Source organism: Cupressus sempervirens, chromosome 8 (genome assembly GCF_028749045.1).
Source record: "Cupressus sempervirens isolate cs-2001-9-10 chromosome 8, ASM2874904v1, whole genome shotgun sequence".
Lineage (NCBI taxonomy): Eukaryota > Viridiplantae > Streptophyta > Pinopsida > Cupressales > Cupressaceae > Cupressus > Cupressus sempervirens.
Window position 1 is genome coordinate 468,220,248 of NC_143125.1, and position 24,407 is coordinate 468,244,654.

Below are 24,407 nucleotides of genomic sequence, written 5' to 3' on the forward strand. Positions count from 1 at the left end.
GAGATTTGACCGTCGTTTCTGCCACATTTGTTGCCAGCTTGTTCCACCATTCGTGAGGCATCTTTGAGCTTTCACTGTTCTGCACACATTTGCACCTTGCTGAGGTAGAGTACCATTGTCGTCAACATTGGGACATATACGGAGGTGGCAATTAATTGCCTTGGAGGTATAAGGAGATGCTATGACGAGATAAGGGTTGGAGCGGTAAGGTGAAAGGAGCTTTGGACTTCGGAGTGATCATTAGAATCAACCACAGACAAAAATAAGTTATAACAATTACATGTAAATATAACCAATATCAGAAAATAATAAATCGCACAAAAGAGAACACAAGACACAATGATTTAACATGGTTCACCCAATCCCTAGGCTACATCCACCAACAGCAAGTCCAATATTATTATTATCCAGTGATTACAATCCGCAATCCCCTACAGCTCAATACCACCGCAAGAAGCTACAATATCATCATACATTATGAAAATCCCTAACCCTGAGCTATTTTATACAAGCTTTTGCCGCTTGCAAAATTAAGGCTAGAATAAGTAGTCCAATAGAAAAATAACAGTCGAAGCCTTTTACAATAGTCAATTCATTTTTGGCTTCGAGGGTGTTGCCACTGAAAACCTACGCGGGGGCATTGCCCCTCGACCCCCACCTTGTACTACAATAGAGAGCACACCTGGGGCGCTACCCTAGGACCCTGCAAGAGGTGCTGCCCCCCAAACCCCCATAGTAATAATCTGTGGGGGAAATTATGCTGAATAAAGGGGGGGAAATTAACCTTCAAGACTGATTAGGCTCCACAATACAACAATCTCCACTTGGAGACTGATTATAGCATCACTGAACCTATAGCTCCCACTAGAATGTAAAACCACCCGGACTCTGTTGTTCTTTTATTTTGTTCAAGAGGAGTTCAGCTTCTCCCTTGTCACTACCTTGGTAAACATATCTGTTGGATTATCATCTATATGTATCTTCTCCAGTTTTAACTGTCTATCATCTAGAACTGACCGAATGAAATGGTACCGCAATTGTATACGCTTTGTCTTTGAATGTAGAGCAGAATTCTTTGCAAGATGAATGGCACTTTGGCTATCTGTAAACAAATAATTATCCCTCTGTAGGTGTCCCAATTCTTCCATGAAGAACTTAAGCCACATCATCTCCTTGATTGCCTCTTTACCAGCAACATACTCTGACCCCATCTCTAACCCCCGTAGTAATAATCTAGAGGGAAATTACGACAAATAAAAGGGGGGGGAATTAACCTCCGAGTCTGATTAGGCTCCACAACACAACAGTGATAAGGGGTTGTTGACTGATTTCAAGAAGTATCTCGGTATGATGTCCAGAGTTGTGTGGTAATATCTGGTATAACAGTTGAGCTTCAAAATGTAAGTGGCATTAATGCCTCCCAAATAGGTAGATTCAATCCGGGGACAGGGTCCCCAAAATGTGACCCCACTGGTTAAAAGCTCCAGCTAAAAAGCGATGTTACCAATAAAAATACACTTATGAAAATGTACAAGTTTCCTTCCTCCTTTTGTCACCATCACCTTTGCAAATATTATTAGATTACTGTCTTCTCATTTCTTCAAGAATACTAATGGCATCCCATAAAACTAGCTGAAATGGGAGAGGTAGCATGTGGCAGGAAGTTAAAAACATTCACTTAGAAATAACAGTATATGCTTTACAGTTGTGTTTGGCTTTGCGACAAAACTGGCGCCATATTAAAAGACCTAGTGACAACTGTGCATGAAATAATTCAACAGGCAGCCCTCCCCATGGTATTCCTCTCTTGAACTTTTATTGACCATTATGGCATCCACTTTGAGCGTGACAAAATACACATTGAATTTCAAAAGCTAGAGATGCACTCGGAATAGCTCAACTGGACAAAAGTGTTTGTCTATACTTGACAACAATATTCCAGATAGTAAAGAAGAGCCAACAGAGATTGATAAACCTGTCTTACTTTAAAGATGAAGACTATGCAGTTAGATTCAGTGCCAACAGCTCATAGATCACAAGTCCAGGACTTCATTAATAGATTGTTGAGGTTACAAGACATAAATCTTGCTACTACTGTTGTTGCACCAGCACCAAAGAGGGTTGCTCTATGGTAGCTATTTTCAGCTGCCTGTAATTTCCTATAACCTTTTGTGATTTCTTTTATTTTTTACATGTTCTAGATAATGTACACATGGACAAGTTATTTCCGGACTAACTTCCAAAAGCATTATTTTTTATGATAGTCATCCTTATTGGAAATTAATTTGAAGACTTTCAATTTCGATTGATGTATTTCATAATAAATCTGTACTTTGGGCTTGCTTTGAGCCAACCAACTATTTATAGCATTGGAACTTCATTTAGCTTTTAATATGCTTTTCATGTGAAATATTGTAAAAAATTGTAAATAAGTGCACACCTGCACTTCAATTTTCAAAAGAAAGTGGGATGCTAACTTACTGCTAAAACCATTCTCAGTAATAATTTTTTAGTTTTATTCATAAAAAAAAGAACTTTTACAATAATAGTTTCAGTGCTCAAATCCAACAAAAATCTCCAAGACAAGTCACCAAACCACCCTTTACAACTTCAAATTTTACAGTAAGAATTTTCAGAGAAACCCCAACTCCACATCCATATTTGTCAAAATTTGCAGAGATTGCAATTTGTTCTTCACAAAAAAATTGTGAGGTGTACCCACAAACCGACCACATTGCATTTTCGTTACATAATAACAGTCATAATTTTGGGGACCAAATTTGATCTAGTGCACCAATGACAGCAAAAGTATAATTTCAAGTCACACCACAAAAAAAATTGGCATTCTCCATGCCAACCCAGAAATGCAGAGTGATCATTCCCAACCCAGTCTAAAAAGCCAGAATAAGAAACATGTACACAGAAGCTTCAAACCGAACACGCAAAAAAAAAAACAGATTAGAAGAAGAAAGAGAAGCAGGGTACCATTGAAAATTGTTGGCCTTCCATTAGTGTTGACCCTATGCCACAACTCCACCAACTCATTTGTAAGGAAGCAAAGGTGCGCGGAATCGCTTCCTACGCGAATCTTTGAGAGGACTATTATGCAAATTCAACTAACTATTGCAGAGATCTCAAGAAATGCATAATAACATAATCAAAATAACAATGGACACATAACACAGTGATTACCGTGGGGAAACCCTTCCGGGAGAAAAACCCCACCCTCCAAAACCAACACAATGTATTATCAAACCAAGATGATTACAATACACTTGCAATGCAAGTTCTTACAGAAGCGCATCACCACAACTCAAACTCGGAGAGACTCCTTCTAGCACCAGCCTTGCAAATTGAACTCAATTACACAAACACCTCCCCAAGCCCTCCTTTTATAGCAATTTTACAACCTGAAAACCACTTGTGGTTTTACAAAACCATGGGCAAAACTACCATGCCACATGTTACCCATTTTTTATATTTACATTTCCAATATGGAAAAACAACCAGGTTAAAATAGTAATCCCGTCCACAATTTTGTCTCTTAGTTTAGACCCCCATAAAAGTCATAAAACAAGCTAACTATGCTATAAAAATGGCCCTCCTATATTCTACTATGGACAGGGCACCTTTTGGTATTTTATACACTCTTTTCCAAGATATAAATAAGTGAATAACTTCCACAAACAAATTCTCGAATTTTCCAGAAAAAGATTGCAAGGTTGAGACACATGTTCTCAACATTCTCCCACTTCTCGAACACCTTGCAAGAGTCAAGGGATCCTAAATATCATGGACTTAATTGGTAGGGGCCAAGAGGCTCATAGACTTTGAACACCATCTGAATTTCTCTGTGCTCACGGGCTTAGTTAATGCATCAGCAACATTCACCAAAGTCTCTACCTTTTCCAGCTTCACCTTGCCATCCTCGACCATATCTCTCACAAAATGATATTGTACATCAATGTGTTTGGTCCTCGCATTAAAAGTCGGGTTCTTCGCTAGGCAGATTGCACTCTGGCTGTCACTATAAATTGTCACTGCACCCTGTTTGAACTCTATATCTGAACACAATCTCTTTAGCAAGATGGCTTCCTTGTAGGCATGAGTAGCTGCCATATACTCTGCCTTGGTAGTGGACAAAGCGACCACAGCCTGTCGCTTGCTCATCCAACTGATTGCACCACCAAATAATGTAAACACATATGTACTGGTGGATCTTCTTCTATCAACATCACCAACCCAGTCTGAATCCACATAGCCTCGAATATCTAAGAAATGCTCATTTCCTGTTCCATGAAAACATATCGAGTACTCTGAGGTACCCCGCAAGTATCTGAAAACTCTTTTTACTGCATCCCAATGTGCTCTTCCTGGATTAGACATATAACGGGAAAGTACTCCCACTACTTGGGCAATGTCTGGTCTTGTACAGACCATAGCATACATCAAACTTCCAACAGCACTCTGATATGGTACTCAACTCATTTCTTCCATCTCCAATGGGGATGTAGGACACTGTGAGCTAGAAAGCTTTGTTCCCATAGTAACAGGAACACTCAATGGTCTTGAATCCTGCATATTAAACCTTTTCAAAATAGTACCAACATACTTACTCTGGCCTCGCCAAAGCTTTTTGTTTTGTCTATCTCTTATAATCTCCATTCCCAGAATGTTCCTAGCTGCACCAAGATCTTTCATTTCAATATTTATCGAGAGTTGAGATTTTAACTCTGCAATCAAACCTTTTCCTTTGCCAATAAACAACATGTCATCGACACACAAGGCAATAACCAAGAAACCATCACCATCAGATTTGAAATATATACAGTGATCAGATTTAGATCACACAAATCCCGAACTCAACACATATGTATCAAACTTTTGGTACCACATCCTAGGACTCTGTTTTAAACCATACAAGAATTTCTTCAATTTACAGACCAAATGACTTTTACTTTTTACCACATAATGATCTGGCTGTGACATGTAAATTTCTTCCTCCAAATCTCCATGAAGGAAAGCAGTTTTCACATCCATTTGCTTGATCTCTAGATCATATGCTGCTGCAATAGAAAGCAAAAATCTAATGGATGTCATTTTGGCTGTTAGAGAAAAAATCTCACCATAATCTACTCCCTCAACCTAAGAGTAACCTTTTGCAACCAAACGTGCTTTATACTTCTCAATGCTTCCATCTGAACCCATCTTCCTTTTGAACACCCATTTACAACCAACAGGCTTCCATCCTTCAGGCAATGGTACAAGATCCCATGTTTGATTCGTCTGAAGAGCTGCGATTTCTTCATCCATGGCTATTTTCCAGGACTCTGAATCATTCATACCAAGAGCCTCTTGTACAGATCTCGGTTCATCAATATTAGCATTCAATGCAAATATGCATCTCCAATCATCAGGAGAATACCCATACCTTTCAGGGGGTTTCCTTTGTCTAGTAGATCTTCGAACAAGATCTGGTTCAAGTTCAGGAGGTTCAGGTTCATCATTAGGTTCTCCCTCTTCCTCTAATGATTCAAAACTTGTAGAGCTCTCTTCAACATCTCGTCTTTCTAAGGGCCTCGATTCAACTTTCTCAAATGTAGCAGGAAGTTGAATCACATCTTTCTTTTCTTCTATCCATTCTGGCTGCACTGTAACAAAAGAAGGCTTAGTTTCTCTAAAAATAACACTTCTGGAATAAAATACCTTTTGTGCAACAAGATCCCAAAGCTTGTATCCTTTTACACCATAACTATATCCGATGAAGATACATTTGACAGCTTTGTTGTCCAATTTTGTCTGCTTCTCCTTTGGCACATGAGCATATGCCTCACAATCAAACACTCTTAGATGTCTAAGTGAAGGCTTGTGGCCCGACCACGCTTCCATTGGCGTCTTATCAACAAGAGCTGATGTAGGAGACCTGTTTATCAAGTAGCAGGCAATGGCTACAACTTCGGCCCAGAACTTTTGTTCTAGTCCAGCACCACTCGGCATACTCCTAGCCTTCTCCATCAGGGTCCTATTCATTCTTTCTGCAACTCCATTCTACTGTGGAGAATACGGAGTTGTCTTCTCTCTTTTAATACCACAATCTTTACAAAATGTGTCAAAATCATTGGAGCAAAATTCACCACCATTATCAGTTCTCAAACATTTTATTTTCTTTCCAATCTGCAATCCAACCATTGCTTTAAATTCTTTGAAACGACTAAAAACTTCAGCTTTATTCCTAAGGAAATAAACCCATGTTCTTCTACTGAAATCATCAATGAAAGAAACATAATAAATTGATCTACCAATAGAAGGAACATACTGGACCAAATACATCTGAATGGATTAGATCCAAAATACATTAAGACTTATGAGAACTCGAGTAAAATTGAATGCGGTTTTGTTTACCATAGATACAATGCTCACAAAAATCAAATTCAAGATTGCAATCCTTTAACCCATCAACAAGGTTCTTATTTTTCAAGGTCCGTAGACCCTTCTCACCTATGTGGCCGAGTCTCTGGTGCCATAAGTGGCCGAGTCTCTGGTGCCATAACATGGTCTTTTCTGCAGGCAACTTTGATTCAGTAGTGTTAGAGCTTATACTTTTCTCGCACCCTTGAATGTTTCAGTCTCAAGTCTTCTTTTCTTGAAGTTGAACTTGAAGTTTTAGCCTACTTCAACTTCAAGTTCGAGTCCGCAGCTATCTTCATATGTCAAGCTCGATTTCTTTTCTCGAGTCGGCCTTAGTAAAGTCAAAGTTGAAGTTGAAACCCAACCACCCAAATCTTCAACTTCAACTTCAATGTTGATTTTGCACACTAACGATAATTGTATGCAGGTTTCAACTTTTCGGGCCAAATCAATATAGGTCCCAGTATAGCACTTCCCACGACATGTAAAGTTATAAGTGAAGGGGTTTAAGGCAGTACGTGTTCGGCTACGGCAAGATTTGATTAAGGGTTAAAGTTGTCATGTCATGATCACTTAGCATAACATTATACGTGCGGATTTGATGGAGTATTTAAAACAAAGCACATGCAGTGTCTTTTCCAATGCGTGTCACATGAATGAGTAATTATTGCACTTACTTGCCAAATCTGTCCTGCGATCTTCTGCACAAATCATTCCTTAAATGCATTGATTTTAGCCTTTCCCACTCATTCCACTTTCTCCAAAGAAATTCCAGCACTATCGGATAAGAAGGGCAAATTGCAGGTTGTGTCTCTGTCAAACTGTAAGTGCATTTCCATAACCCTTTGCATTTCAAATTGTGTTTGCTTTGATTTGAAATATTTCAAGCCGTATCTTGTAAACCTATCTTTCTTAGCAATCATGACGCTTTCCGCCCCAAAATGCCCAAGTTAGAGAAGCCATCTTTACTCAGTTCACTGCTTGAAATTTGTGACACGTTTCTGGTAAATAAAAATTTATTTGAGGTAATTGAGTGAGCCAAGAACACCCAATCAAGCCCTATTTACCAGAAGCTAGTTGATAGTGGATTATTAGAAGCCGCCGCTTTTCCCGCTGCTATCACATACCCAGAACTCGTCCTTGAATGTGCAAGCCATTATGACCTTGTTTTCGGATGCATTAAGAAAGCCTCAGGGGAAGTGATTGTTAGAATCAATAGAACCAGTGTTCATTCGGCCTTTAGGATTCCTCACAAGGAACACTACGAGCCATGGACGTTCGAAGAAGCTGAGCGCCTATACGCTGAAAACAAAAGCAGCTATGATAACAAGATAGCTCAGTCCTGGCTCTTGAAACCAGTAGAGGGAGGTTCTATACTGCCTAAGCCATTGACTATTGAGCATTTTATAAAAGAAATTGCAAACATTGTTCTTCTGCTAAATAGGATTAAGGGAAATGAGCATGCATTCCACTGGGAGTCATGGATGTACTTTTTCATACAGAAGATCGTTGAAGGAGTTAAATTCATTGATTGGTCTGACCTGGTAGCAGAAAACCTACATAGGGGTTTAATAGTTGTTAACAATTGTGGTCCATTTTTCTTGTCTTCTTATCTAATTTACATCCTAGCGGCATCTAAAGAATGGGACTATCTTCCACATGCACCTTGGGCTGATGACATGCCCATCTACCAATATTACGGTGATCTTCAAGAAACTACATTATGCAAAGAGTTTAAAAGGGTAAATGATGTCTTCCTAGGGAAATTGGTTTTTGAACTCCAAAGCCGGGAGAATGATAGGATGTCAAAAGAAGCTATGCAGGTTGTACAAATCTATGGTTGCTATTACATTCAATTCCCCAGATTTACATATATCAGAGTGGGTGGTTTTTCTGATGAACCTTTAGAGCTACCACGTTATTGTTCAGACTCTGTAGTGTTATCTGAGATGTGTAGGCAATTTGTTTCTGTGGTTGAGTCTTTTCAGATTTCAAAAAGATCTTCTTCAATATTCTTCCCAATTGAGATTGGACACTATAGATGCCCCAGTCTGAAAGAAGCCATATTGTCAGCAAAATCATTAACCCACTTATGCTTTAAGCCTTTCATTTCTCGGTTAGATTTTGACTATACTGGCTTTGTCAAAAATAATGTTAAGAATGCAGTATCCCTGGTTCATTCCCCACAATTAGAAGATTTTTGGGCAAACTGCCTTAATGAATTTGAAGTAAGGAAAAGACTGTGGTCACGCTTAACCATTAAACAGATCACTATGTTTAATGTAGAGTTAGATACTTATGGACTAAAAAATGATGATTCTGAAGAAGTGCTTGATCAATTTTATATTGACCAGATTGAATGCATGCCCATTCCTGAAATTGACTGGGAAAAGAGGGAAGAAAATGATGTCTATGCCCATACTAAAGATGTAATAGCTAGAACCGCCAAGTGGATAAAATTAAAGGCAGTGGCTACTCCAGACCTTTCTGGGAAGTTTTCAAAAAGCAAAGATAAAAAGACTGCCAACAAGCAAACTAATCTAGGTGTTCCTGATTCTGCTGCAGGTCCAGTTGAAGTTGAAGTTGAAGCAAATCTTGAATCACTTCAAGTTCAAGAGGCAACTCCAAAGAGCAAGAGGATAACCCGTTCAAGCACAAAGAAGGCATCAATTGTCAAAAGTAAGAACAACATAACCATTGACCTGGAGGTAGCAGAAGACCCACCTATGGCAGACAATGTACCTAAACCCCAGAACTTGTCAGTGACTACCGAAGGCCAGGAGAGTAACCTCACCTTGGTCAAATGCTCCCTTGCTACAGAAAAAGATCAGGCTACGCCTAAATGGTTAGAGACATCAATGGAGAAGAAAAGAAGCATAGGCCCAATATCCATGCCTATTGATGATTTGGTTAGTAAGTGTCTTGATAAAACACCTAAAGTAAAGAAAGCTAGAACCGAGGCAAGGATTAATTTTGATAAGAATTCAGGCCGTTGGGCAACAGAGATAGCTACACCACCAGATGGAAGCTTACATGATTCTATAGTACCTCAAGACTACCAGATAACAAAGGTTGACCTGGGAAAAGGGAATCGCGAAGTAGACATGGAATTCTTTGAAGCATCCAATAAAAAGATTGCACACAGGGTATGGAAGGATGGACAAGATAAGCAAGAGATGAAGGAAACAATCCAAAACATGGCACAATATATTAATGCTATCCTTCATCCTGAAGCAAGGCCGATCAGTGAGATGTCAGCGATCGTTGATGTGTCCACTATGACTAATCAGCAATCATTGGAGAATCTGCGTAAGTGCAAAGCGGTAGCGAAAATAGCAGGGGAATGGGTTCAGGATGTTCTGCATGACACCGTAAAGCACATAGGTCACTTAAACCATGCTTCGAAGGAAATATTGAAAATTGCTAAAAAGGTGGAGGCAAGCAATGAAGGATATGAAAAAGAGAAGAATAACTAGACAAAGGTGGTGATGTGGTTGGAAGATGTGCAAGAACTCGGCTTACAGAAGTTCCAAGCTGAATGCCCATAGGTAGTCTAGATGAAAAGGCCCAATATGTCATCAAAGATTGCACCGAATGGAGGAATGAAGCACTGACACAAAGAGTAACTGAAATTAAAGAAGCGTTGCAAGAACTTAAGGTTATACACTAGATTATTCAAAATGACCTTAAATGGTTTGCCAAACAGTTTATAGGAAAAGAAGACGAATCTGTTGCCCAATCGGATGAGATAATCAAAGAAGTTCAAAAGAAATTTCAGGAATGGCAAGACAAGAAGGCACCAGCTAAGCAAGATTTTTCTAATGTGGCGCATACTGAGGCTATGTTAATCATCAATCTAAAGCACTTGGAAATGCATGAAGAAAAGGTTGTTGAACTAAAGAAAATGAAAGAAATCTAGAAGCAAAGGTTCGCCTATATTGGTTTGCCACATCAATCCGTTATCTCAGCCTTTTCGACTGCCTATGAAACGTGGAAAACGGCGAAAGGCGTGGCCAATGGAGACAGCGCTACCTGATCAAGACAAGCGGTTACACTTAATCGCTTCGTTGTATCTTATTTTGCCATCTGTTTTTCTTGCATTTTCAGTTAACAGTTACTTTTCCCAAAAGACAATTAACTCCTAGCAGGATAATTTTGGCAGCAGTCCAGCCCCATGCCTATATATATGTCATTATTTAGTATGGTATAGGGATTAGAATTCTCCAGCAGATTGATAGACAAAACTATTTTTGTTTATGGTTTTATTCCTAGTTTAGAAGTAGCATTTCAGAATTCTGCAGATACAATGAAACTCTACAGTTTGATTTATGGTTAAAGGCTTTGTAAGTAGATACTATTATCTGCCTATTTAAATCAATATTTCTGAAGATACTATTTAAGCTTTTGGCTATGTCTGTTATTGATTTTGAAATTGTCAATTCAGAACTTGGGATGTTGTGAGAAGTTAGTTTTATCGAATTTGCCTGCTCAATGGTCTAATTTTCAACTATGTGGATCATCTTGATAATTAAAATCGAGTGGTTCTTTTGCATTAAAGTTGGTTTTGTATTTATGAGATAAAATAAGTTGATTCAACACTTTCAGCAGATTGTTTTCCTGAAAAGGTCATTATGTTGAGTCTATTAGATCAAAAATTCTCATTATAATAAAGGTAGCTGTGCCTGTTTTCATTGAAGAAACATTAAGCAGAGAATTCCTGAGTCTCTTCTATAGGAATTCATTTGTTAGTTTACATTCCTTTTCTCCGTTTTTACATATGAACATTCATGAGAAAAACTGTTTACTAACAGGGAGACAGAGCACCCTTGGGTACCCAAAAACCACGACCATCTGTTGAAAGAGAAATCTTCTCCTTCTCCAACTGAGTAGTCTTTTTCCCAATCTTATCAGAAGCACTATTGCACTCGACTGTGTGTGCATCAAGCTAGTACAATGTATACAATCTACTTCCTCTTGCTATTACCATAGCATCTCTCACCATTTTTACACCTACTTCAAAAAAATGTACATGCACACTCGCATCTATTAGCTTACTAATGGATAACTTGCTAGTCCACGGATATGCAAGACACCATCAAATCTTCTAATTCTACCATCAGAAAATTTCACACGAATACTTCCACGACCAGCAATATCAAGTACTGAGTTATCACCCAAATACACCTTACCAGCATCAAAATTTTCATACTTACTAAACCAGTTTCTATTAGGAGTCATGTGGAAAGATGCACCTGAGTCTATTAACCATGCATTTTCACCTCCATGAGTGGCCAAGGCTGCGATGAAAGCATCTCCATCTTCCTTCTCAGTCTTAGAATCAGAATCTTGCTTCTTCTTCTTCTTCTTTTTCTTCTCCTCTTTGCAATCCTTTCGGAAGTGTCCAGGTTTGCCACAATTCCAACGGATTGCCTTGGACTTACTAGAAGATTTTGATCTCCCCTTATTTTTGGACTTAGAATGACCATGCTGCTTTTCATTCTTGCCTCTTTCTTTTGGTCTTCCACGAACACTCAAAGCCTCTTTGGCATTCAAAGAGACCTTCCTTCTCATCTCCTCAGAAAGTAGAGAACCAACAACGTCCTCCATCTTCAAGACAACTAAAGTGCTCCCTATAGCCATCACAAGACTATCCCATGAGTCTGGCAACGAACATAGCAAGATTTGACACCTTTCTTCTTCATCCATTAGAACCCCTACTGAGGTCAACTGAGTCACCAACATATTAAAGCTTTCTAGATGCTCAAAAGTTTGTCCACCTTCTTCCATTCTCAAGGAATACAACTTCTTCCTCAAGAAAATCTTGTTCACAAGTGATTTCGCTTGATAGACTCACTTAAGCTTTTTCCAAAGCTTCTTCACGGTAGGTTCTTCATGGACATTAATCAGAATCAAGTCTGCAAGACACAATCTAATGAGACCTTTCGCTTTTCTGTCTGTCACATCATATTGTGCGGCTAAAGTCAAATCTATGGGCCTCAACTTTTTCTCATCAATCGCATCCCATTGATCCCGACCAATCAATAGATCTTCCATCTTCAGCTTCCACACCTCAAAGTTTGTGCCAAAAAACTTTTCAACATCAATTCTCCCTAACATGCTTGCCATCTTTTCAATCCTACAACACAAAAATGAAATATTCTTCACAAGCTCCCACTCAAACCTTGATTAGCTCAAAAAACCGTATACACAACAAAGAGAACCAAAACTGGCCAGGCTTTGATACCACTTGTAAGGAAGCAAAGGTGCACAGAATTGCTTCCTACACTAATCTTTGAGAGGACAATTATGCAAATTCAACTAACTATTGCAGAGATCTCAAGAAATGCATAATAACATAATCAAAATAACAATGAACATATAACACAGTGATTACCGTGGGGAAACCCTTCCGAGAGAAAAACCCCACCCTCCAATAACCGCACAATGTATTATCAAACCAAAATGATTACAATACACTTGCAATACAAGTTCTCACAGGAGCGCATCACCACAACTCAAACTCGAAGAGACTCCTTTTAGCACCAACCTTGCAAATTGAACTCAATTACACAAACACCTCCCCAAGCCCTCCTTTTATAGCAATTTTACAACCTGGAAACCACTTGTGGTTTTACAAAACCATGGGCAAAACTACCATGCCACATGTTACCTATTTTTGACATTTACATTTCCAATATGGAAAAACAACCAGGTTAAAATAGTAATCCCGTCCACAATTTTGTCTCTTAGTTTAGACCCCCATAAAAGTCATAAAACAAGCTAACTATGCTCTAAAAATGGCCCTCCTATATTCTACTATGGACAGGGCACCTTTTGGTATTTTATACACTCTTTTCCAAGATATAAACAAGTGGAAAACTTCCACAAACAAATTCTGGAATTTTTCAAAAAAAGATTGCAAGGTTGAGACACATGTTCTCAACATCATTCCCACAACAGATCATTGATACTTGTTTCTGGGAAATCCTCGTCACCATTACTAGCCTCCTTCCTTTGTTTGAGTTTCTCCTGGAGTTTGGCTTCATCCTCTTTAGTCGACCCAACATTACATTTCATTCTTTCAATGTCTTCATCGAGGAAATGGGTTATAACCATCAATTTCACAACCAACCAACCTTTCCTAGCCTCTCTAAACTATATGTTTCTGAGCCTTTCATCAAAAAGCCACACAAAGGGCGTATACTTTATGCCCTAAATTTTTGAAAGGCAGCTTTGTTTGTCTCCCAGATTAATTCCTAGTCTAGGAATAGATTTTGCTAAAATCTCCTCAAAACTTCCTAGGCCTCATGGGAAAAATTTGTTTCCATAATCAGCTTGAAGATGGCTTTGTATTCGCAGGCTGCAATGTCGAGGCCATAATAATGGAGTAGATGTCAGTGCTAGTCCTATGGCGTTTCTCAACTTGGTGGAACATTTACCCCAATAGAATTGAGATGCTCTCCGTGAGCTTGTTATCCACGAAATTAAACATTGTCCACCCTTAATTTCTTGCTATGCCCATAAAATGGGTTATGCTACTTACTGCAAGTGAGAGTAAACAAGAATTCCATCTCTTACACTTGGCGAAGAAAACTCACCAAATTTGTTCCTGGCACACAAACCAAACATTTCTCATCATAATCAATTTGGTAGTTAGTGATTACTTGGCAATCACAGCAAACATCACATTCTACTCCCACTACATCTTCGTCGTCACCTACACACCACATTAATTGGCTGCAGTTGTATGTAGCAAAAAGGAATTTTAGCTATTACAGAGAATTTCCCACGTACATCCTTAAGTCTTGGAAATCCTAGAGTAGGATTTCATGCATGTTGAGAGTTGAGGCCCAATTTGACAATGTGTCAGCTACTTTATTGCCCTACCTTCTTACATGTGTTAATTTGAAGACCTCTAATGAGGTTACTTCTGCAATAATTGGGTTAATGTAATTTTTCAGGTGTCATGCATCCAAGTTACCTTTAATAATTGCATTAACAATTATTTGTGAATCACCTTCCACGCGTAGTTTCCTAAAACATAACTTGTTTGATACTCGTATTGTTAATAAAGTTGCTTCTACTTCAGCAGCATTTTTAGTTCCATCCTTTCCTGCAGCAAGCAAAAAGATCACCATTTGAATCTCGAATGATAAATCTTGCTTTTGAAGGTCCAGGGTAACCTTTCAAAGCACCATCAGAATTACATTTCCACCAGCCTTTAATAGGTTTTTCCCAAACAACATCAACAAGCACACCAACTAAAGGATTAAAACTTACTACTAAAATTTTGATATTTGAAGTCTTGTGTATAACCTTGTGTATGAGTGATTAGGTAAATAAAGTGCTTTGTTGAATTGTAGGTTTTACCCAGCAGGATTCCATAAAGTAAGTGATTGAAAGCTTGTACTACTTCTTTGATTCTTTTTACTCATTTCCGTGTCAATTGCTCAAATCAATTTAATACAAATTTCGGTGTCATGTGTTCAAATCAATTTAATACTTCTGTCAGTCTCTGTTTTTTTATTACTGCCTTTACAAAGGTGTTAGTTGTCCACATTAGGCAAAATTATAAAACCTTGTGTTTTGTACAAAAATGTCAAATTACATTGTGCCCTAGCCTGTGCGAAAATAAGATAGGTTTGTTTTAGTTTTTATTAATGCTTTTGCTAGTACTAGTTCTAAGTCTTATTTTCCAATTCTCGGAATAAGAATAAATCATATACATCATTTCTTAACTCTTTGTGAAAGGAAGCCTCCCTTATGAACTCAAAGAAATGTTTCTCTTTACACAATGTTCCATTTTGTGTTGTATTAGAAGCCCCCAAAAGCTTATTAAATAATGAGATAAAGGAACAATTCACCCAAGACTTACATATACCTCTTGCAGTTGCTTGACAACAGTCCCTTCAAAACCACTTATCAATTTAGTTGCTCTCTTCTCCTTTATGTTCTCCCCACTCTTGCAAAATAATATCTTTGCCAGCTCTTCATAAACGTCAAAAGAAGAGTCTTCAATGGAAGGCAACAAAACTGTTTCATCATCTAGCATTGACTCTTGCTGAGAATTAAGAGGAAACTCTTCAATCAAAAGCATTAATTTGCTTCATCGTCTACCATATAAAGCTCAAATGGATGTCGGCATTCACCATAAAAAAAACTCCACAAATGTAGGCAGCTCCAATCAAAACCATTAGCATCTACTTGTTCAAAACTCTCAAACAGACCATATCCAGGGGGTTTTAAATTTTAATTCTTTACCGTATCTAGCATTTTTTCATTTATTTTATTTGATTTAGTTTTGTTTTTAATCCATCCCCAAGATGGGTCTGTGCTCAACTCTTTGTTGCCTTGCTTTATACATAGCTTGACACTCTTAAAATCTATTTCACTTGGAGTTGCATCTCTGTATCCTTTGAACGAATTTGTCAGCTATGCAGATTTTTTATCCACTTCTTTCTCTAAATGGATGTCCCAACATCAAAAAAAAAGTTCAAAAGTATGTTGCAAAAGGAGATTTTTTGGTTGAAAGATTAACTGGCCTATTGTTAAAAATATTATATTAGTTATGCCAAACTTTAAGCCATGTCTTAGAATGTCTCCTGTTATACCCCTTCAAGAGTTGTATCGACCACTTCCATTTATTCATCTATTGAAGCAAGAAAGGAAGCTGATATCTACAACCTAGTATATACATCGAACTTGATGTGGATCCAAACTTCCAACAGATCACTGATGCCTATGTAAAATGATAAAACTCGGTGCACCAAAATGTACCTGTATGTTAGTGAAAAGCAACATTGTTGCATGACTTCCTTTGAAGATCTTATTGGCTGGAATAACAACATCCATCAGGTGAAACCAGTATTCTATAACGACTAGCAGAAAACATTGTTTGGGGAAAAACGACAAACCAAAAGTAAAAGTTTTTTTTTTTTTATTGGAAATTCAAATGAGCTTAAAAGCTTGTAAGGAAAAGATAAAACTATTTGTTTTTAATCTTTAAGGGCATTAGCATATCATGGAAATATAGAGAGCAAATAAATAGAGTTTAACCAATGAATTGTAGAAAATAAATTTTTTTATTGTTTACATTCAAATTCCTGATTACATAGGTAAATATTAAGTTAAATTTTTTTAAAGTCACCAGATAGTTGCCTAAGTTTGAGATCATAATGAATTGTCGAATTTAGACTTTGTTATTTATAGTCATATAGGTAAATATTCAGTTAACTTGAGGGCAGTTACCAAATAGTTGTCTATATCTGAGATCAGATATAAGCTAGCCTATGAAGTAACAGAGATCAAAATTGATCAAGCTTTTGAAAAGGTCGCTCATCAAATAATTATCTAAGTATGAGATCAGATATTAGCCAAGTCTATGAAGAAACTGAGATCAAAATTTATCAGACAGCAAGGTAGCTAGTACTAGGAATTTATAAAAGTGGAAGCCATTTTGAAGTTGAGGCAAAGAGTTTTAAAGGGGTAGTTCAACATTTGAGAAAGCTTATCAAATCAGATTCCACAACTGCCCCTTTATATAAGGTAGAATATATATTAAAAATTAAAAGCTATTAATTATATATTAAAAATTAGATATACACACTATAAATTTCATTAATTTTTATTTATAATTTATTATTGGACTATAAATACATGTTAATAGTCAATAATAATTTTAATTTGAGTACTTTATAATATTAATTATAATTATAGGAACCTGTTCTTTCCCCATCGAAGTGCCATCTATAATAATAATGCCTTTAAAATTTGTGACATATTAATTATATACTTGGTCACATCAAAATCCATGAGGTGGGGCATGAAATGAGCTTGGGTCATATTGAAGCCGCGATTTAAAGCAAATCCATTAGCTGCTTGGGTTGTAGCAGAGCCACAATTTAAAGCAAATCCATCAGCTGCTTCTCACATGCAGATAATTGAGGTTCCTCTGTTTAGGGTTTCCCTGAGGTCAGAAAGAAAACTAAGGGCCAAAATAACAAATTGTTTCCATGCTGATTCTGCATTGACTTTGATTTCATCTTGGAATCAACCCTATTATTGACATATTTGGCAATTTTGCAAGTTTTTCTAGAGTTTTGCTGATTTTTGCAACAATTTTTTCACATTTTTGGCATTTTTTGGGGGTTTTAAAAATGATTATAGCAAAGATAACCTGGACCTTAAATAAAATAACCTGCTTATTGTTATTTTTAATATTTGACAACCAAATTTACTTGGAAACACATCCAATTATATTTCAATGTGTACTGTAAATTTCTCAGGCTACAAAAGGGTCCGTACCCATGTGGTTGATGGTTTCTTTCACCATAGAATAGTGCTTCTATTTATTAATTGTTTTGAACACGAGAATCCAATACCTTATCATATACACATTTATCCAGGATTGCCATATGAAAAGCTCTAAATAATATCAAACAAATAAACTATTTGCAATAGGGCAATGCCCAAAGCATAGGCACCACCCTCCACTGCCACTTCAAATGGTACCTGCTTCAAATTAACTAATGACAAGCAATGCATTCCTCATCTTTGCATCAATTCAATACATGCATTTTGCTGATTTCTACATGAAGTACAGGACATGCACTTTGCCATTATTGGAACACAAGTTTTGAGCCATTGTAAAGCTCCCTATTTCAGTCACATTGGACCAATTCAAAATACTTTCCACTTAAGCCAAATTAATGTTTCAAGCACTTTACCTCCAATCATGTGCCCTGAGGAGTCAAGTGATTTAGTGTATAAGCATTCCTCATCTTTGCATCAATTTAATACATGCATTTTGCTGATTTCTACATGAAGTACAGGACTTGCACTTTGCCATTATTGGAACAAAAGGTTTGAGCCATTATAAAGCTCCCTATTTCAGTCACATTGGAAGACTTGGACCACTTCAAAATAATTTCCACTTAAGCCAAATTAATGTTTCAAGCACTTTATCTCCAATCATGTGCCCTGAAGAGTCAAGTGATTGTGGTGCATGAGCACATTCCTTCCCCTTAAGCAGCATCTTATTATCCTTCAAAACTTGCAAAATTTATTTCAAGTGCATTAGATGCTCATTATAGTTTTTTCTTGTAACCAATATATCATTCATTTGTTTCAATCCCTCACGAAAAATAATAAGGGTATTAAACAACCAAAAATAAGTGCAAGCCATCAATGCCACCCTTGTTTTGAATGTTCATATCCACATAAACAAGTTGCTTCTTACTAGATAATAGTCATATTTCAAATCTAAGTTCACAAAATACTTTAAACTAGATACAAGTCACCACGGAAGAGAGTGCCCGTTCTTGATGGTTATCTTATCAGTAAGCTTATAATCAATACAATTGGAAGGTCTTAAGAGTGGTATCTTTTTGCTATTATAGATGTTTGATTGTCAATTCATTGAACAAGATGTCCATTGAGAACTCCAAAATCTAGGTCAATCTTGTGTTTTTCTTCATTTTCATAAGTTGCTTACTCTCTTTTACCATACCTCACTTTTATTTCTAGCAAAGTGAGTAGCTCCATCTTACATTGATTGAAGTATTTAATGATCAAGTGGAGAAGTCAATTATTGGAGCATTCAACCTATTTACGAATCATTCTTCCTATTGTTCAGACAAGAAAATAAGCATCAAAAAGACCCTAACTATGAAAGTTTTCATGTTCCCTCATATCATGTAAAAGTAGTGTCTCTAAATTATCAAGTGTAGCAAAAAAGAATTCAAAACCTGGAGGGAAGTCATATCTTAAACATATCAAGTATGGACGAGAACCCAGAAACTGAAAGTGATGCAGACCAGGATGTTTTCATTCCTTTCTAGGCGGGTTTTTGATATTTCTTGTATTGAATAATTTAAGATCAATTTCTTCAAAAGAGAAAAGAATCAAGGAAAAAAACCAAAGATTAGTAATTAAATAGTGTTAAAATGACAAGATTTGACTTTCATAATTTATTCTGAAAACATTTTAATTACCTTATAACCATATCTAACGACATTTCTCACAAGTCCAGCCTATATTTAGTCATCTTGCAGTGTAGTTGTTGACCTTCCAAGTAAAATTTCAAGGTCTATAGAAATTTTAGTTGTTGAGCATTCTCATTTCACAATATAACCATAGGAGGTAATAACGAATTCTATTCTAAGATTAGATATCAAAACATACAATTTACTCTTCATTAATATGAATTGTGGCAATATAGTAACCTAATGAAAGATTTCTAAAAGTTCTTTAAAACAATATGGTTGATATTTTTGCCCTCCAGAAATTTACTCATAATCAGATTCCCTTTTCAGAAGTATTAAATATATTTAAAAATAGCCAAATTAATGCAACCATTATGAAGTTTCCTTTGAACTCCATTTTTCTGAACTCAAACCTGAAATAATTTAACTACATATATTGCTATTTCATCATTACCAACGTTTTAAAAGGGTTGTCAATTATAGAAGTGATAACGATAATCCTACAAGGTATAGTTATACCAATCATACCTTGAAAAAAATCCTTCAATGAGCACTTGTCAACCTTTCAGATATATATATATATATATATATATATATATTTTTTTTTTTTTTTTTTTTTTTTTCTCTCATTTATTAGTATATATAATGCATAAAAAGGTCATTTTAGCACTAGAAAGCAAAAATATATATTTAAAAAAGTCATATTAAATAACTTAGACTCACTTAAACCTGTCAATCCTTGAGGATTTGTGCCTGGATTCATGCAGATCCGGGCAGGATCCTTGTTTTACACAGTGGATTCGTCAGGATTCGTGGGCCATGAATCCGGACGAATCCACTGTGTAAAACAAGGATCCTGCCCGGATCTGCACGAATCCAGGCACGAATCTGGATCCGGATCGGACCCGAATCCGGATCCGGCCTCTAGGGCACGAATCCGGTAACTAAGGATATTTCAGCATATTATCTCTCCATCCTAGAAGACTATCAAAGATGTCTTTATAATTCATTCAAAATTATTAGAATGTACTTTGTAAACAGGAGGACAGCAAAGTGATAGAGAAAAAGGTTCTATCACTCGTAAGCCAGAAAATATTCACTAAGCCTCAGGATTCAGCTGTATTATGTATTCAACTACAAAATATGATTAATCAAATACACAAGAAAGATTGGAATATTATCCCATCCAAATGCTCTCCAGCAATCATTCCTATAGTACAAGAAGGGAACACATATTTTAAGGCTAGGCATGAAAGCCTATCAAATAGTTACACAAATAATAGAAACTGCTTCAAAACAAAAATGCTTGCAAGACCTTGAATTACAACATTTGGTGTTTTATCCAATCCTCTCAGATTTGAAAGACTGGGCAAAACAAAGTAATCTTCAAAATCTTGCTAATTTTGTCGTGGAACAACTTTCTCCATGCATTTGCAACATGCTAAATAGAATAACAAAAAGCTGTCCTGAGTCTTCATCCTTATTTTCATGAGCCTTGCAGACATTTCTCTGACTAGTCTTTATGTGGATTGTACAAGAACAGAGGAGAAGTAACCATTGAAAAAGCATATGTTGGACTCGAAGCTCCTATTACACCAAAAGCTCAAGCTATCAATGAAAGTCATAACAGCCAGAGACAAGGATCCACAGAAGGCAGTTAAGCACATGTCACAAATCCATTGGTCTATGCTGAACAGTACCTTCACCCAGAAAGGATGGAGGCACCAACCTCCCAACAATCCCCCTCAGCATGATCCCAGGGATTTGAACCCATAACCCAGCACTCTGATACCACTTGTTGGAATCAGCACTGCCATTACACAAAAAGCTTGAGCTATCAATGAACATCACAACAGTCAGAGACAACGATTTACAGGAGGCACTTAAGCACATGTCACAAATCCATCAGTCTATGCTGAACGGTACCTTCGGTACCTTCACCTAGAGGGGATGGAGGCACCAACCTCCCAACAGAATATAACTCAACTTTGAAATAGATGTCTGATGACTGATCAAACATGTCTAAAATCCCCCAGAACAAAGTGCAGCCAGCATATGGCATACTTAAAAGTTTGAAATAGATCCTTTACAGCAACTGCTGCTACATAACTGTGAATCTATAGTAAAAGCTAAAATTTTCCTAGAAGGCAGAGAACTCATAAGGCTCTTGAAGGCAGCTTCATTGGATAAAGCTTCTTGATTCTACACACCTGTAAGATGAATCTTTAAATTTGCCGCTTGATTAAAACTTAAAGAAAAGAGCCTCATCTTGAAAACCTGGTCTGTTGTGCTAGTAAACATGCGGTAAATGTAGAATGCAAAAAACAAAGTGGCCTCTGAGCATATGCAAGCATATTGTAAATGGAATAAACAAACAAGCATACCGAAGCTTCTCAAGGAGGTCAGTGCTATGGTTTTGAAGCAATCAAGGCCAACTCCGAGCCAAAAGATACAAGTAGATTATGTTATGCTACACGAAATTTTAAAAAACATTGTTCATGTAAAAGAATGGAAAACATAAAGCATACTGAAGGTTCTCATCTACGAGATGAGAGCTATAGTATTTGAATCAATCAAGGCCCACTCTAAGCCAGAACGTAATTGTAGATTAGAGTATGCTACAAAAAATTTAAAAACCATTGTTCATGTATGATGATTTCCTTTTCAAGTTCAAAAACTCATTTTAATATAGACATTTCTCAGAAATACCTGCTCCACAAGGAGACAAAGAGCAAAAGGCAACACATATAAGAAAGAAGCTGAAGCTGGTTTTTATCAGCCCAAACAGGAAACTGTGAAGCAATACAAAAGAAGAAACCTTGAATCACTACCCGTAATCTACATCAGTTGGACAAAATTAAACTACCAACATGTGAGTTTATTTGAGAAGCTCCACGCACACAAAGACTGCAGACTCTAAGGAATAGATTTTTTTATTTATTTAAAATTCTCTTTTCCCAAACTGATACAATTTCAAATGGTATGGAACCGTATCCAGACATATCAGATACAGCCAGAAATGGATCATCCAAATATGGTATCCATATCATAGCTGTATCATGTTTGAACCTGACAACCAATACACCCTTATTCTTGTACATCAGTTTTACCTATACCAAAAGAGGAGAGTATAGCAATCAGTTTTTGGCAGCTAGCTTTTTCATTTCTCTCTCTTTGTATGTGTTTGAGAGGCTGTATCATCAAGCCCAGAGTTTAACAAACTCCACAGTTATACACCAAAAAAACAGGTGACATTTATATACCATTATCTAGATCTATAGTACTCTTCCACTATAAGATTTGGCTATACTGAAGTAACGATGCCGAATAGCGTATGTGGATGGAAACAAAGTTTTGAAATAGCTTACAGGAGTGTAACTAAGACAAATATTGCACTTAATTACAATCACTGGGTGATACGAGTACAGGTAAAGGGGGTCCTTGTCTCTTGACCTGAGTTTTCTGGTGACAACGGTTTGGATCAATGAACAACAAAAACAGATATAAATTTAGAGCTTTAGTTAATATCCAATTTGATGTCTGATTGCCGCAACAATTTCCGACTTCGATGTGTATTACTTACATGTTTATAGCAAATATCCTAGACAAGTACAACTTCGACCTTCAGGATCTAATAAATGCTCTAGAAGTTCATAAACGAATCAAAGGAAACAATCGGCAAAGGCAAGATATAATTCCTGTTCTATCGGACATGATATGCTACTGGAGGCGTTGGTTAATCGACAAGGTAGGATTTACACCTGAGCTTAGTTATCAGGTTTGTACACAGCATTACAATATTGAACAACACATATAAATTCCCTCAAAGACTTCCACAACGATGACCTCATATTACAAAATCGGATCTTGCTTGGCTGTGACCTAAAACACAAACTTAGCTTTTAACATTTTATTTGACTGCTTGGTTGTTAAAGAGATTATCAACGTGCAGGCGCACATGTTTTCCCAGGCTGTTACTCGTTAAATCACACTCTAAATTATTCCTTCTACTTGAATTTATCGGCAGTGTATCTATCCTCTCTCTCTCGGAAAACCTTTCATATTATTACCCTATATTTACAAGTACAATGACACGAAAGAAAACAGAAATTTTCAAGTAATTAAAACAAATCTTTACAAATAGAGAACAGAAAATATTGTATTCACTAGCGCCTGAAAGGCAACTCAGCCAAGTGAATTGTTTTTTCATCGAACGTGAAAGAGCTAAACAGCAAATAGCCTTCATAAGTTCTAAATAAAGGAGAGAATAAAAACCAACCTCAACTGACGAGAGGAAGAGGTGCCATCGGCATGAGAAAGACTCCATTTGAGTAGACCATCCCAATTAGGCCCGTCAGATCCTGCCATTCTTTTTGTCTGTCAAATTTCCAACGGATTCGATTCGATTCGAACTCACAACCTTTTTCTCTGAGATAATCGCTCTCGCAGGTTTCAGAACTGTGTTTATATACGCTACAATTTGCAAAAGCACGATAGATGGCGGTCGAATTTATCTTCCCTTCACTATTTCTGAGAGATAAGGTTTCTAGTGAACCCTGGATGTTTATATATTTTTATTTAACCATTTTCTGGAGTATTCTACTGACGTTGGTTTTTTTTGTATTTTTTCTGTTTTTTAATTTGTTCGTGGAGGGTATTTTCCTAGTTTATCCTGTTTGAGGAGTTTATATTTTGGATACATGTGAGTTAGGAAAAGATTAATTTTCTTATAAATGAGATCATTCTAGAAGTGGTCATACCTCATAAATCCATTAAGAGGTTCCAATGTGACTATGAGAAGTTATTCACACTCTTAAACAATACTATTACTACGAATTGATTTTTTTATGAGTGCCTCTAATTCTTTATTGTATTTGTCGTAGGTAATATACTATTGTAATTAGTTCTACTTAAGTTGCGATTAATTTTATTTATTTCAACCAATTATATTTTAGTATTTTTATTTTTAAGTTTCTTTTTAAATTTTTCTAATGTATATATGAGAGATTTTTAATT

General features: G+C 36.8%; 1 protein-coding gene across 1 annotated transcript in view; it reads right to left on the minus strand.

Annotated features, from left to right (window-relative positions):
* Positions 1 to 23,930, minus strand: part of FES1A (Fes1A) — a 53,245-nt gene extending 29,315 nt beyond the window's left edge. Inside the window, exon 1 of the mRNA XM_089798112.1 lies at positions 23,671 to 23,930. Within this exon, the coding sequence (XP_089654238.1) occupies positions 23,671 to 23,759 (89 nt within the window). The 5' untranslated portion in view covers positions 23,760 to 23,930. The remainder of the gene's footprint in view (positions 1 to 23,670) is intronic.
* Positions 23,931 to 24,407: the final 477 nt, after the last annotated feature.